This window comes from Oryx dammah, unplaced genomic scaffold (genome assembly GCF_014754425.2).
Source record: "Oryx dammah isolate SB20612 unplaced genomic scaffold, SCBI_Odam_1.1 HiC_scaffold_23, whole genome shotgun sequence".
NCBI classification, from domain to species: domain Eukaryota; kingdom Metazoa; phylum Chordata; class Mammalia; order Artiodactyla; family Bovidae; genus Oryx; species Oryx dammah.
This window is the reverse complement of record NW_024070207.1, coordinates 115,464,788-115,479,906: the sequence shown is the minus strand read 5'-3', so window position 1 is coordinate 115,479,906 and position 15,119 is coordinate 115,464,788. Positions and strand designations below refer to the sequence as shown.

The 15,119-nt window shown below is 38.0% G+C and overlaps 1 protein-coding gene across 3 annotated transcripts in view; it reads left to right on the top strand.

Annotated features, from left to right (window-relative positions):
* PPEF1 (protein phosphatase with EF-hand domain 1) overlaps positions 1-14,701 on the top strand; it is a 155,182-nt gene extending 140,481 nt beyond the window's left edge. For all 3 annotated transcript variants that reach the window (XM_040266542.1, XM_040266543.1, XM_040266541.1), the window contains 4 exons: positions 6,038-6,144; positions 9,928-10,091; positions 12,905-12,989; positions 14,074-14,701. In XM_040266542.1, the coding sequence (XP_040122476.1) occupies positions 6,038-6,144; positions 9,928-10,091; positions 12,905-12,989; positions 14,074-14,282 (565 nt within the window). In that variant the 3' untranslated portion in view covers positions 14,283-14,701. The remainder of the gene's footprint in view (positions 1-6,037; positions 6,145-9,927; positions 10,092-12,904; positions 12,990-14,073) is intronic.
* Positions 14,702-15,119: the final 418 nt, after the last annotated feature.

Genomic DNA, 15,119 nt, shown 5'->3' with positions numbered 1-15,119 from the left:
TCTTTTAATTTCATGGCTGCAATCACCATCTGCAGTGATTTTGGAGCTCAAAAAAATAAAGTCTGACACTGTTTCCACTGTTTCCCCATCTATTTCCCATGAAGTGATGGGACCAGATGCCATGATCTTCGTTTTCTGAATGTTGAGCTTTAAGCCAACTTTTTCACTCTCCTCTTTCACTTTCATCAAGAGGCTTTTTAGTTCCTCTTCACTTTCTGCCATAAGGGTGGTGTCATCTGCATATCTGAGGTTATTGATATTTCTCCCGGCAATCTTGATTCCAGCTTGTGTTTCTTCCAGTCCAGCGTTTCTCATGATGTACTCTGCATATAAGTTAAATAAGCAGGGTGACAATATACAGCCTTGACGTACTCCTTTTCCTATTTGGAACCAGTCTGTTGTTCCACGTCCAGTTCCCTTTGTAACATGTATCAATCTTTTCTTTTAATGGCTGAATAACATTCCATTGTATCAGTAAACCTCATTTTCTTTGTTCATTTATCAGCTAATAGAAATGTGGATTAAGACTTCCTGGTGGTCCAGTGGTTGGGACTCTGAGCTCCCAATGCAGGGGGCATGGGTTTTATCCCTGGTTGGGGAACTAAAATTCCACATGCCACATGGCCAGTAAATAAATTAAAAAATTATTAAAAAAAAAAAAGAAATGTAGATTGTTTCTACTTTTTGGCTACTGTGAGTAATGTTTTGAACTTTGGTGAACAAGGTTTTGTTATACATTTGTTTAAATTTCTTTTGGGTATATACCTGAAAGTAGAATTACTGGATTATATAATAACTCTTATGTTTAATATTTTGAGGAACTTGAAAGCTCTTTTCCAAGGGAATGCATGATTTTACATTCCCATCAGCAGTGTACATGGATTCCAATTTCTCCACATCCTTGACAACCCTTGTTATGATCTTTTTGATTATAGCCATCTTAGTGGATGTGAGGTCTTGATTTTGATTTGTATTTCCTTACCTACCAGTGAATTTGAGGATTTTTTTGGTTCTTATTGGACATTTGTATATTGTCTTTGGAGAAATGTCTGTTTCTGATCCTTTTTCCTTTTTTTTTTTTTTTTTTTGGCTGTTGCATGTGACTTATGGGATTTCAGATCCCTGACCAGGGATTGAACCCAAGCCCCATCAATGAAAGAATCAGAGTCCTAACCACTGTACTGCCAGAGAATTCCCACCTTTTTTCATTCTTAATTGAATTATTACACTTTTTACTGTTACATTGTTAGAGTTGTTTATATATCCTATATTTGTGTCGCTTATTAGATATTGTGGTTGTTCAGTTGCTAAGTCACAGTCCAAATCTTTGCAAACCTGAGGGATGCAGCATGCCAGGCAGCTCTGTCCTCCACGATCACCTGGACTTTGTTCAAACTCGTCCTCTGAGTTGGTGATTCCATCCTGTGTCGCCCCACCTGCTCCTCCTGTCCTCAATCTTTCCCAGCATCAGGGTCTTTTCCAATGAGTCAGCTCTTTGCATCAGGTGGCCAAAGTATTGGAGCTTCAGTTTCAGCATTAGTCCTCCCAGTTCAGGGTTGATTTCCTTCAGGATTGACTGGTTTGATCTCCTTGCTGTCCAAGGGACTCTCAAGAGTCTTCTCCAACACCACAGTTGGAAGGCATCAGTTCTTTGGTGCTCCTCCTTCTTTATGGTCCAACTCTCACATCCGTACATGACTACTGGATAAACCATAGCTTTGACTAGACGGATCTTTGTTGGCAAAGTGATATCTCTCCTTTTTAATATGCTCAGTTTGTTATGGCTTTCTTCCAAGGAGTGTCTATTAATTTCATGGCTCCAGTCACCATCTGCAGTGATTTTGGAGCCCAAGAAAATAAAATGTGTCACTGCTTCCACTTTCCCCCCATCTATTTGCCATGAAGTGGTGGGACTGGATGCCATGATCTTAGTTTTCTGAATGTTGAGTTTTAAGCCAGGTTTTTTTACTCTTCTCTTTCACCCTTATCAAGAGGCTCTTTAGTTCCTCTTCACTGCCTACCATTAGAGTGGTATCATCTGCATATCTGAGGTTGTTGATACTACTTCTGGCAATCTTGATTACAGCTTGTGCTTCATCCAGCCAAAAAAAAAAAAGATATACTCTGCATATAAGTTAAGTAAGCAGAGTGACAATATACAACCTTGTCATACTCCTTTCCCAGTTTTGAACCAGTCCATTGTTTCATGTCCATTTTAACTGTTGTTTCTTGACCTGCATATAGGTTTTTCAGGAGACAGATAAGGTGGTCTGGTGTTCCCATCTCTTTAAGAGTTTTCCACAGTTTGTGGTGATTCACATAGTCAAAGGCTTTAACATGGTCAGTGAAGCAGAAGTAGATGTTTTTCTGGAATCCTCTTGCCTTCTCTGTGAACCAACACATGTTGGCAAATTGATCTCTGGTTCCTCTGCCTCTTCAAAACCCAACTTTGTGCATTTAGAAGTTCTTAGTTCACATACTGCTGAAGCCTAGCTTGAAGGATACTGAGCATAACCTTTCTAGCATGTGAAATGAGTGCCATTGTCCAGTTGTTTGAACAGTCTTTGGCATTGCCCTTTTTTGGGATTGGAATGAAAACCGACCTTTCCCAGCCTTTGGCAGCTGCTGAGTTTTCCAAATTTACTGACATATTGAGTGTAGCACTTTCACAGCATCATCTTTTAGGATTTGAAATAGCTCAGCTGGAATTCTGTCACCTCTACTAGCTTTGTTTGTAGTAGTGATGCTTCCTAAGGCCCACTTGACTTCATACTCCAAGATGTCTGGCTCTAGGTGAGTGACCATACCATCGTGGTTATCTGGGTCACTAAGACCTATTTTGTGTAGTTCTTCTGTGTATTTTTGCCATCTCTTTTTAATCTCTTCTCCTTCCTTAAGTACTTACTGTTTCTGTTCTTTATTGTGTCTGTCTTTAGATGAAATGTTCCCTTGATATCTCTAGCTTTCTTGAAGAGATCTCTAGTCTTCCTCATTCTGTTGTTTCCCTCTATTTCTTTGCATTATTCACTAAGAAGACCTTATCTCTCCTTGCTATTCTCTGGAACTCTGCATTGAGTTCTTTCCCTTTCTCCCTTGCCTTTCTCTTTTCTTCTATTCTCAGCTATTTTAAAGCCTCCTCAGACAACCACTTTGTCCTCTCACATTTCTTTTTCTTGGGTATGGTTTTGGTCACCACCTCCTGTACAATGTTACAAACCTCCATTGGTAGTTTTTCAGGCAGTCTTGTCTACCAGATCTAATCATTTAAATCTATTTGTCACCTCCATTGTATAATCATAAGAGATTTGATTTAAGTCATACCTGAATGGCCTAGTGACTTTCCCTACTTTAAGTCTGAATTTTGTAATGAGCTCATGATCTGAGCCACAGTCAGCTCCTGGTCTTGTTTTTGCTGACTATATAGAGCTTTTCCATCTTTGGCTGCAAAGAACATAATCAATCTGATTTCAGTATTGGCCATTTGATGATATCCATGTGTAGAGTCCTCCCAGGTGTTGTTGTAAGAGGGTGTTTCCTGTGAACAGTGTGTTCTCTTGACAAAACTCTGTTAGCCTTTGCCCTGCTTCATTTTGTACTCCAAGGCCAAACTTGCCTGTTACTCTGGGAGATCTCTTGACTTCCTGCCTTTGCATTCCAATCCCCTATGATGAGAAGGACATCTTTTTTGGGTGTTAGTTCTAGAAGGTCTTGTAGGTCTTCATAGAACAGGTCAACTTCAGCATTTTGATATCAGTGGTTGGGGCATAGATTTGGATTACCATGATGCTGAGTGGTTTGCCTTGGAAATGAACTGAGATCATTCTGTTGTTTTTGAGGTTGCACCCAAATACTGCTTTTCAGACTCTTGTTGACTACAAGGACTACTCCATTTCTTCTAAGGGATTCTTGCCCACAATAGTAGATATAATTGTCATCTGAATTAAATTTGCCCATTCCCGTCCATTTTAGTTTACTGATTCCTAAGATGTTGATGTTCATTCTTGCCATCTCCTGCTTGACCACATTCAGTTTACCTTGATTCATGGACCTAACATTCCAGGTTCCTATGTAATATTCTTTACAGCACTGGACTTTAGTTTCACCGCCGGGTACATCCACAACTGAGCATTGTTTCTACTTTGGCCCAACTGCTTCATTCTTTCTGGAACTATTAGTAATTGCCCTCTGCTTTTCCCCAGTAGCATATTGGACACCTTCTGTTGTGGGGGGCTCATCTTCTGGTGTCATGTCTTTTTTCCTTTTCATATTGTTCATGGAATTCTCATGGCAAGAATACTGGAATGGTTTGCCATCCCCTCCTCCAGTGGACCACATTTTGTCAGAACTCTCCACTATGACCTGTCTGCCTTAAGTGGCCCTGCACAACATGGCTCATAGCTTCATTGAGTTATGCAAGCCCCTTCACCACGAGAAGGCTGTGATCCATCAAGGGATTATTAGATATAAGATTTGTAAATTGTCTCTCCTATCCTATAGGATGTATTTTTACCTTCTTGATGTTATTATTTGCAGCACCAAAGTTTTAAATTTTGATGAAATCAAATATATCTATTTTCTCTTCTTTGCTTGTGATGATGTATCTAAGAAGATATTGCCTAGCTCAGAGTCATGAAAATTTATTCTATGTTTTCTTCCAATAATTTAATAAATTATCTTAATAGATTAAGCTCTTACATTTGATTTATATTTGACTCATTTTGAGTTTATTTTTGTGTATGGTATGAGGTAGGGGTCCAACTTTATTCTTTAAAATACGGATGTTTAATGTCCCAGCAACATCAGTTAGTAAGACTATCCCTCCCCTATTTGACTGTCTTGACACAGTTGTCCAAAATCAATTGACCATAAAGGTAAGGGTTTATTTCTGGACTTCAAGTTGTATTCCATTGACCTATATATCTGTCCTAATGTGAGTGACACACTGTCTTGATTAGTAAAGACTTTTTGTAAGTTTGAAATTGGGAAATATGAGTTGAATTTGGCTCTTCTTTTTTAAGATTGATTTCCATGTGAATTTTAGAATCAGCTTGTCAATTTCTGCCAAAATGCCCATTGGGATTTTGATAAGGATTATTTTGACTCTGTAGATCAATTTGGAGCTATTGCCATTTTCTTGACTGATTGGTTCTTTTATCATTATAAAATATCCCTCTTTATCTCTAGTAATAGCTTTTGTCTTAAAATCTATTTTGTTTACTATAAATTTGGCCACTCTAACTCTCTTATGGTCGGTGTTTACATGGTATACTTTTTCCTTTCAAACTCTTTGTATCTTTGAAGCTAAAGTGTGTCTCCTATGGACAACATATAGTTGGATCTTGTTTTTTTAATCCAGTCTCACAATCTCTGTTTTTTTAATTTATTTATCCATTCACCTATGATGTTATTTTTGATATGGTTGGATTTGCATATGCCATTTTGCTTTTTTGAGGGATATGTGACTGATAACTACTTTGTTCCTCTGTTCTTCCTTTATTGTGAATTTATTTTTGTAAATGGTCTGAGGTAGAAATTTAGCTTCCAGACATTGAGTTAATTATGCTAGCCCCCATTTTAAAAAACTGTCCTTTTCTACTGAATTTTAATACCTGCTTCATCATATATATTGTTCCCATATATAGTTAGCTGAATTTATGAAAATTCCATTATATTCTGTTCAGGTATGTATCTGTCTTCTCTTGTGTCAATGCCTGCTCTTTAGTTTAAGTTAAGATAAATTCCAGCATCTTCTATAGCAAGTCCCTCTGTTTTTGTTCTTGTCTTGGACATTCTCATGCACTAATTGTTCATGTGAATCTTTGAAACCAAAAAGAAAACACCAGTGATAATCCTTTTAAAATTTCACAAAACGTGCACACGTACGTATAAACACATTCACCACCTAATAATATGTTATGTGTGAGGTTAAGCAACTTATTTAATGTAGAATCTGGTAAATGGCAACACAGTATATTAAAATGAAACAGAACAGAATGACTTATGTAACTTTCACCTAACAATTATTTTCTTAATATAGGGTGAATGCTATTGAAAGTAGTGCCATCAGGATGTTAAAAGAGAGAATGATTTCACGAAAAACTGACCTCATTCGAGCTTTCCAACTTCAAGACCGCAATAAATCAGGTAAAAAAAAATGTAATGCTTAACATTTCTGAACATACCAGGTTCTATACAGATTAGTTTTCATTTTCTTTGCTGTCTTAAAAGTTCAGTTTTCTACTTTTACCACTGAAGGATGATAGAGATAAAATATAAACCATTATATGCTTAGAAAAAAGCTTATTCTTCCTTTTCAATAAGCGACTTTCAACTTAACAACAACAACCCTGAGTTAGACTTCTATTCTGGTAGTGTGTGAGACTAGACACTCTCGAAAGTCCTCCTGTTAAGAGACAGCTAGATTCTAGAGGATGGAGGATTTTAATGCATTTACCAGCCTCACAGTAATTAAATCTCTAGGCTATATTTCTTCTCCCTGCTAGTGGATTTTTGAAGCTGCATGTTGGAGCATGGAGCAGCAAGCAAGCATCATAGGCTCAATTGTCTTGGGGGCTAATGCTAATATTGTTGTAGCAGTAAATCTTGGGGTTAACTGTAGGATAGTAGAAAAGGTGAGTAAGCTGAATTTGAGACTTCCAGCATTAAGCCTAGATCCTCAAAGTGACCAGAGTAATCCTAGGTCTGTAGTGCCCTGACTTCTGGCAAGCAAGTGCAAATCCATGTTCATGGAAAGTGTCCCTAATTTGTGCCACTAATATATCCAGAGAGTGAGGTCAATTAATATGAGGTCACAACCAAAGATCCCCAAACAAACAAGGAGAACATGAGTGAGAGTCAGCAGGAACAATAAGCAACAGATTTAGTTTCTCGAGGATATCATATATTGGGATTATCAAATGCAAAGTAAAAATTATTAGGAAAGAAAATGTTTAAAGAAATGAAAGATGGAGTCAAAGTATGCATTTTAAAATGATTTAAAGAACCATTTTTATTTTATATAGATATAAAAATAACTTGTTAAAAACCATAATGAATGGGTTAAATACAAGATTAGATATTGCTAAAAAAAATAGAAAGATTAAGAATAAAATGTTTAATATACATCTAATCACGGTCCCAGGAGGAGAGACTGTAAGAGAGAATATATTTTGCGTGATAATGGCTGAGAGTTTTCCAGAATTGTTGAAAGAACTCATACTCACAGGTAAAGAGGAACAGTGATTCTCAAATAGGATAAATAAAATCAAATTCACACCTACACACACTTGTGGTGAAACTACAGCATACCAACAGCAAAAGGAAAATCTTAGAAGCAAGCAGAGGAAACACACATTGTTCAAGAGACAACAGTTAGAGTGACATCAGACTTCTCAAAAGTTGCAACAGAAGCCAGTAGACAGTGGAATCATATGTACAGGTTGTCCCCAATTTATGGTGGTTTGACTTACGAGTTTTTGACTTTAAAATTGTATGAAAGCTATATGCATCGAGGAGAAACATATTTTGAATTTTGACCTTTTCCCAGACGAGCAATCTGTAGTATGATGCTCTCTCATGCTGGGTGGTAGCATTGAGCCACAGTTCCCAGCCATCCAGGTGATCACAAGGGTAAACAACTGATAGATTTACAACCATCCCGTACTCATACAGCAATTCTATTTTTCACTTTCAGTACATTATTCAATAAATTACATGAGATAGTCAACACTTTAAAATAGGCTTTGTATTAGATGATTTTGCCCAGCTCTAGGCTAATGTAAGTGTTTTGAGCACATTTAAGGTAGGCTAGGCTAAGCTATGTTGTTCAGTAGGTTAGGTGTGTTAAATGCATTTTTTACTTACTATATCTTCAACTAATTATAGGTTTATTGGGATATAACCTCATTTTAAGTCTAGAAAGATCTATACAAAACACTGAAAAGTGGGAACAACTCTGTTAATATCAGACAAAGTAGACTTCAAGGAGATATACATTACTAGAACTATAAAGAGATACTTTATAATAATACTCAGTTTTCTAATTGAATCTATTTTAAGTGTGTGTGTACCTATTTATATAGTCTCCTTAAAAACTATGTAAAACAAAAATGGACTGAAAAGTAGAAGTTGAAAAATCTACTGTCATAGTGGGAGATTTTAACACTCTTCTCTCAGGAACTGAAAGTATAAACAGACAAAAGTTTAACAAACTTTTCGTAAAAGACATGTATCGAACACTATCCAACATTGCAGAATATACATTCTTGTCAAGCATAAATAGAACATTTATGTTTGACCATTAAGTGGAACATAAAGCAAATCTCCACAAATTTTGTATTGGAAACATATAGAATAAATTATCTGACATAGTGTTAGTTTCAAGATTACAACTACAACTCCAAGATCACTGCAGATGGTGACTGCAGCCATGAAATTAGAAGACGCTTACTCCTTGGAAAGAAAGTTATGACCAACCTAGATAGCATATTCAAAAGCAGAGACATTACTTTTCCAACAAAGGTCCGTTTAGTCAAGGCTATGGTTTTTCCAGTGGTCGTGTATGGATGTGAGAGTTGGACTGTGAAGAAAGCTGAGTGCCAAAGAATTGATGCTTTTGAACTGTGGTGTTGGAGAAGACTCCTGAGAGTCCCTTGGACTGCAAGGAGACCCAGCCAGTCCATTCTGAAGGAGATCAGCCCTGGGATTTCTTTGGAGGGAATGATGCTGAAGCTGAAACTCCAGTACTTTGGCCCCCTCATGCGAAGAGTTGACTCATTGGAAAGACTCTGATGCTGGGAGGGATTGGGGGCAGGAGGAGAAGGGGACGACAGAGGATGAGATGGCTGGATGGCATCACTGACTTGATGGACGTGAGTCTGAGTGAATTCCGGGAGTTGGTGATGGACAGGGAGGCCTGGCGTGCCGCGATTCATGGGGTCGCAAAGAGTCGGACACGACTGAGCAACTGAAGTGAACTGAATTACATAAGGTAGCTAGAAAATCCCCTTGGGCTTGGAAATGAGGAATATGCTTCTAAATAACCTTTGTCCTAGGCAGCTAAGTGTGTGGTGAATGGTCTTGGTGGGGGTATCAAATGACTACTCTTCCTTGAAAGCAGTTTGGCAAAATATATCAGAAGCCTTAAAATGTACATACCTTTAGGTCTAGCAATTCTACTTCTAGGAATGATCCTAAGAAAATAATGGAATAATTTCACAGCCATTAAAAGAATGATGTAGGTTTATATTTATTAACATAGATCCATGTCCATGATTGTAAGTAAAGAGTCAGGTTAGAATATCTATGTTTGTTGTGTATGTGTGTTGCCATATGTAATACACATATATGAAACATATGGTACAATGTATATTTGGCTTTAAGAAATATAAAATATTGTACCTTTATATATGTCCATGTTTATATACATAGAAAAACAGTAGAAATAGTAATGTTTTCTGTTTATTCAAAATCCTTTCAAATGAGCATATCTTTAATAATCAGAAAGCAAAAATATATTTTTAAATACTACATGTAATATTAGAGGATGAAAGGATATTACCTAAGAAAATGAGACATGAGCAATATGCTCAAATGTTAAAAGTAATCTTATCTTTTATATCCTTTTGTGTTTTCAAGTCTTGTATTATAATTATACCTTACTTTGTTAATAAGAAAAAGGGAAAAAGATCTAGCATAACCAAATTCTGATCGCTTACCTGTAACAGTAAGGAAAAGATCCATGGAACCCCTAAGGCTTTCTTTAGTTAATCTTCCCTCAGAGCTGTGGGGTCTGGTAGACAGATGATAAAGGGTAGGAGAGGGACCCAGACCTCAAAACCCAGGCTGTCTGCTTGCTCCATTGATGAGGTTGCATTTTTAAAAAATCAACTTATCAACCAATTATATGGGCTTTGTTGTTGTTGTTAGGAAAACTTTCAATGGGCCAGTGGGCTTTTTCAATGGAGAATGTTTTGGGGCTGAACTTACCATGGAGATCACTGAGTTCTCATCTGGTAACCACAGACAACGACGGAAATATTGACTACATGTCTGGCTTCCAGGATGTCCACATTCAGAAACCTGTGAAAGAGGTAAGTGAAATAGCACCAGTTAAAACCTGGCTGGCACCGAATATCCTCTGGACAACTTGTGAGTTCCTTAGTTCTTTGAAAAGTTGGAAGTGAAATTGGCTAGTGGATGGGCATGGCAGTCTTAGGAAAAGAGCTAAGGGGGGGTGTTCCAGGTACGTTGTGATCTGTTCGGGAAATTTGTGTGTTGTCAGGACAGCCAAAATGAGAAGAGATGAAAAAGTTTCTGCAAGCAAATCTCTGTCAAATATGTGATTCTTGTCTTAAGTGCTGTTCAGCAGAAGAGCAGATATGAAATCTGTATTTCATGTAATACACTTTTTAAAACACTCAACACATTCCTATTAACTGCCAGTAAGTATAGATACCAAGAAATAAAATTAGAGATACCAAGGGAACATTTCGGGCATAGATAGGTACAATAAAGGACAGAAACGGTATGGACCTAACAGAAGCAGAAGTTATTAAGAAAAGGTGGCAAGAATACAAAGAAGAACTATACAAAAAAAGATGTTTATGACCTGGATAACCACAGTGGCATGATTACTCACCCAAAACCAGACATCCTGGAGTGTGAAGTCAAATGGGCCTTAGGAAGCATCACTATGAACAAAGCTAATGGAGGTGATGGAATTGCAACTGAGCTATTTCAAATCCTAAAAGATGATGCTGTGAAAGTGCTGCACTCAATATGCCAGCAAATTTGGAAAACTCAGCAGTGGCCCCAGGACTGGAAAAGGTCAGTTTTCATTCCAATCCCAAAGAAGGGCAATGCCAAATAATGTTCAAACTACTGCATAATTGCATTCATTTCACATGCTGGCAAAGTAATGCTCAAAATCCTTCAAGCTAGGCTTCAATGGTATGTGAACCGGGAACTTCCGGATGTACAAGCTGAATTTAGAAAAGGCAGAAGAACCAGAGATCAAATTGCCAACATCCATTGGATCATAGCGAAAGTGAGAAAATTCCAGAAAAACATCTACTTCTGCTTAATTGAGTATGCTAAAGCCTTTGTTTGGATCACAAGAAACTGTGGAAAATTCTTAAAGAGATGGGAATACCAGACCACCTTACCTGCCTCCTGAGAATCCTGTATGGAGGTCAAGAAGCAACAGAACCGGACATGGAACAATGGACTGATTCAAAATTGGGAAAGGAATATGTCAAGGCTGTATATTGTCACCTTGCTTATTTAACTTATATGCAGAGTACATCATGAGAAACACTGGGCTGGATGAAGCACAAGCTGGAATCAAGATTGTCAGAACTAGCAATAACCTCAGATATGCAGATGACACCACCCTTATAGCAGAAAGCAAAGAGGAATTAAAGAGCCTCTTGATGAAGGTGAAAGAGAATGAAAAAGCTGGCTTAAAACTCAACATTCAGAAAACTAAGATCATGGCATCCAGCCCCATCACTGCATGACAAAGAGATGGGGAAACAATGGAAATAGTGAGACTATTTTCTTGGGCTCCGAAATCACTGTGACTGTAGCCATGAAATTAAATGATGCTTGCTCCTTGGACAAAAAGCAATGACAAACATAGACAGCATATTAAAAAGCAGAGACATCACTTTGCCAACAAAGGTCCATCTAGTCAAAGCTATGGCTTTTTCAGTAATCATGTACAGATGTGACAGTTGAACCATAAAGAAGGCTGAATGTCAAAAGAATTGATGCCTTCCAACTGTGGTGTTGGATAAGACTCTTGAGAGTCACTTGGACAGCAAGGAGATCAAACCAGTCAATCCTAAAGGAAATCAACCCTGAATATTCACTGAAAGGACTGATGCTGAAGCTCCAATACTTTGGCCACTTGATGTGAAGAGCCAACTTATTAGAAAAGACCCTGATGCTGGGAAAAATTGAAGGCAGGAGGAGAAGGGGACGACAGAGGATGAGATGGTTGAATGGCATCCCTGATTCAATGGACATGAGTTTGAGCAAACTCCGGGAGATGATGAAGAGCAGGGAGGCCTGGTGTGCTGCAGTCCATAGGGTTGCAAAGAGTCGAACACAACTGAGTGACTGAACAACAACAACAAAGTATAGACTTACTGATATGATATCTTATACATTAAGAATTTTAAAATTTAGAATTTCTCATTAAAATGGGAATACCCCAGGGAGAATTGTCAGACCTTCGGTACTAATCAGTAACTAGTTACAATATTGGGCTGAAAGCGAGCTGATGGGAACTAGGACTGGGGTGATTGTTTGTAGGGGAGATGAAAAGTTGATCAGAGAAAAGGAAGTAAACGTGCACATGGGAAGCTAAAATATCCACAGGAAGGAGACTTTGGCTTCACTTGAGAGACAGTTTACCATGGTGACTAAGCTCATAGGTCTTGGCTTTAGGCCAGGATTTAAATCTCACTTACCAATTATGTGAATCTTCAGAAACTTACTTTACCTGTTTGTCTTCCAGTCCGTAAAATGGGTACAATAATAGTTGTGTTCCTTGGGCCTGTTTTTGAGGACTGAATGAAATAATCCATAGACACTTTGAATACAGAGCCTGGCACACAGGTTTTGCTATCAGTAAATATTGGGTATTGTTATTTACCCCTTCCAGATTCACTTTGGGCCATCCTCTGAGGAACACAGGCTGAAGACACTACAGAACACAAGAGCATGGTCTTTTATCTGATTTAAGAGGGTTGGATCTCCAAGGAAGGCTTGCCTTCTCAAATTTCTATCTAAATCACATACTCTGAATTGGTGACCATGTTGTGTGTTTGTTACTTTTACTAAAATTGATTTGTTATTAATTCTGTATGTTTTAACATTTAGACAATCTTTATTTTAGGTTCAGTCTACTCTAATTGAAACAGTGTACAGATACCGATCTGACTTGCAAATCATCTTTAATATCATTGACTCTGATCACTCAGGTAAATTCGCTTTGATTGGTTCAGTAGCAGTAGAAAGCAAAGGCTAGTCTGTTTATTTGAAACCAGAACTCTGTTTTCATCTAATGCATTCTTCATCCAAACTTGATTTAACTCAGGGAAGAGGGGAGAGCATGGGAATAAACTCATGTTTAATATTACTGTTTTTTTTAGTTTGGCCACAGACACTCTATTCAAATCCATGTGGTACAGGCTTATGTATCCATTAGTCAGATAAGACCAGTTCCTTTTATAAATCACCAGCACAGATGAAAAAAGAATTAACTGTCCATTAAAAAAATCATAATTATTCCTGGCAATAAAAATCATTCCTAGAGTTCTGATTCTGTTTTTTGAACTGAGGACTATGAAAACTCTTTCTGCTTAGGTTTGATGCACAATTATTTTCAAGCTTTAAAAAATATCATCAGATAATCCCCAACTGCAGAGAGCATTAAATACCAAAAAATCATTAATTGAAACACAAAAGTAAGTTACTGTCTATAGAAAATGGTGGAGCCATTGTTTACAATCCTCTTCTTGAGTCTCAGGGCTAATTCTCCCTTTCCTTTGATGTAGCTCTCTCTACCCTCCTCTGTGCCCCTCACTCTTAGGTTTTAGATCTTGTAATTTCTACATTACATGTATTAGTACCACAGTCTGCAGTCCCCTCCCCCACCTTTGGTTCACTGTTTACTCATTCCAGCTTTAGAATAATCTCAGGATCACTTGGTAATTTAAACTGACATATTGTTTCTTTCATTTACAATCTTACTTTTCCATTTCCTTCAGTTTCTCAACGGCCAGGCATTTTTGTTGTTGTTTAGTTGATAAGTCATGTCTGACTCTTTTGCTGCCCCATGGACTGTTGCCTGCCAGGGTCCTCTGTCCATGGGATTTCCCATACAAAAATACTGGAGTGAGTTGTCATCTCCTTCTCCAGGGGATCTTCCTGACTCAGGCATCGAACTCATGTGTCCTGCATTGCAGGCAGATTCATTACCACTGGGCCCCCTGGGAAACCCCACCCCTCCCTAGGATGGGTCTTAAAAATGAATATTCACAGCCTTCTCCTATATTCTTTCAGGCTTGATCTCCATGGAAGAATTTCATAACATGTGGAAACTTTTCAAAAGTCACTATAGTGTCCATATTGATGATTCCCAGTTTGATGAGCTCGCCGAAAGGATGGACTTAAACAAAGATGGAAGCATTGACTTTAATGAGTTTTTAAAGGCTTTCTATGTAGTGCATAAATTTGACCAGTTGAACAAATCAGACACCAAGCTTGCGTAACAAGAATTAGGGCTTTCCCTCCTTGAAATAGTTGGCCCAAATCTCTGACACAGTCCTTACCATGACCCTTGAAATCCATACTCAACAGTAGAGAGAAGTAGACCCCAATTTATGCCATAAGTAGATGTATAATGTGGGTATTGTAAGTCCCTAGTAAGCTGTTATTGGTAAGACTAGGTTAAATGTCAGCTTATAGAATTTGACTACAGTAGTGGGAGTCCCACATTGTCAGGTAGAAACTGAATTTGAGCCTAGTGTTGGTCTCTTGGATGCCACCTAACCAGGAGACCTGAGCAGTTTGGAAACATATTGAAAAGAACCCACAGAACACCAGAGGAAAGTACAGCATCTGTGAGTGGCTGAGGGATGGGAGGAGGAATACCAAACTATTAATGGAATAAAGTGTTTCCATCTTTAAACTGTAATCTTCTTTGGAGATACCATAAACCAGTGATTTTCTGTTGTGGGAGAACCACACTTGAGGGATGGGGGCTATATCAGAATCTTGGGGGGAGGCTGTTGGAGTGTATTGTTTGAAAAAGCATAATTTTTCTTGTCTATTGGAGATAAAAAGTGAATACATCCAGATGGAACCCTCTAATTAATATAGTTTGACACCTTCATTGGTAAGATGGGGCTTGGTTGTGCATACATTATGCAGTTTATTTTGCCATTCTGATTGCATATCAAACATAAGAGATTTCTACTAAAGGTGAGTACATGTTTAATTTTTCTCTAAGTTTGGGAACTTCAGGATTTATCAATATGCCAGATTAAATATCAATATGCCTGCCTGCTGCACACACCAGAAATAATGGATCACATGTAACAAATATC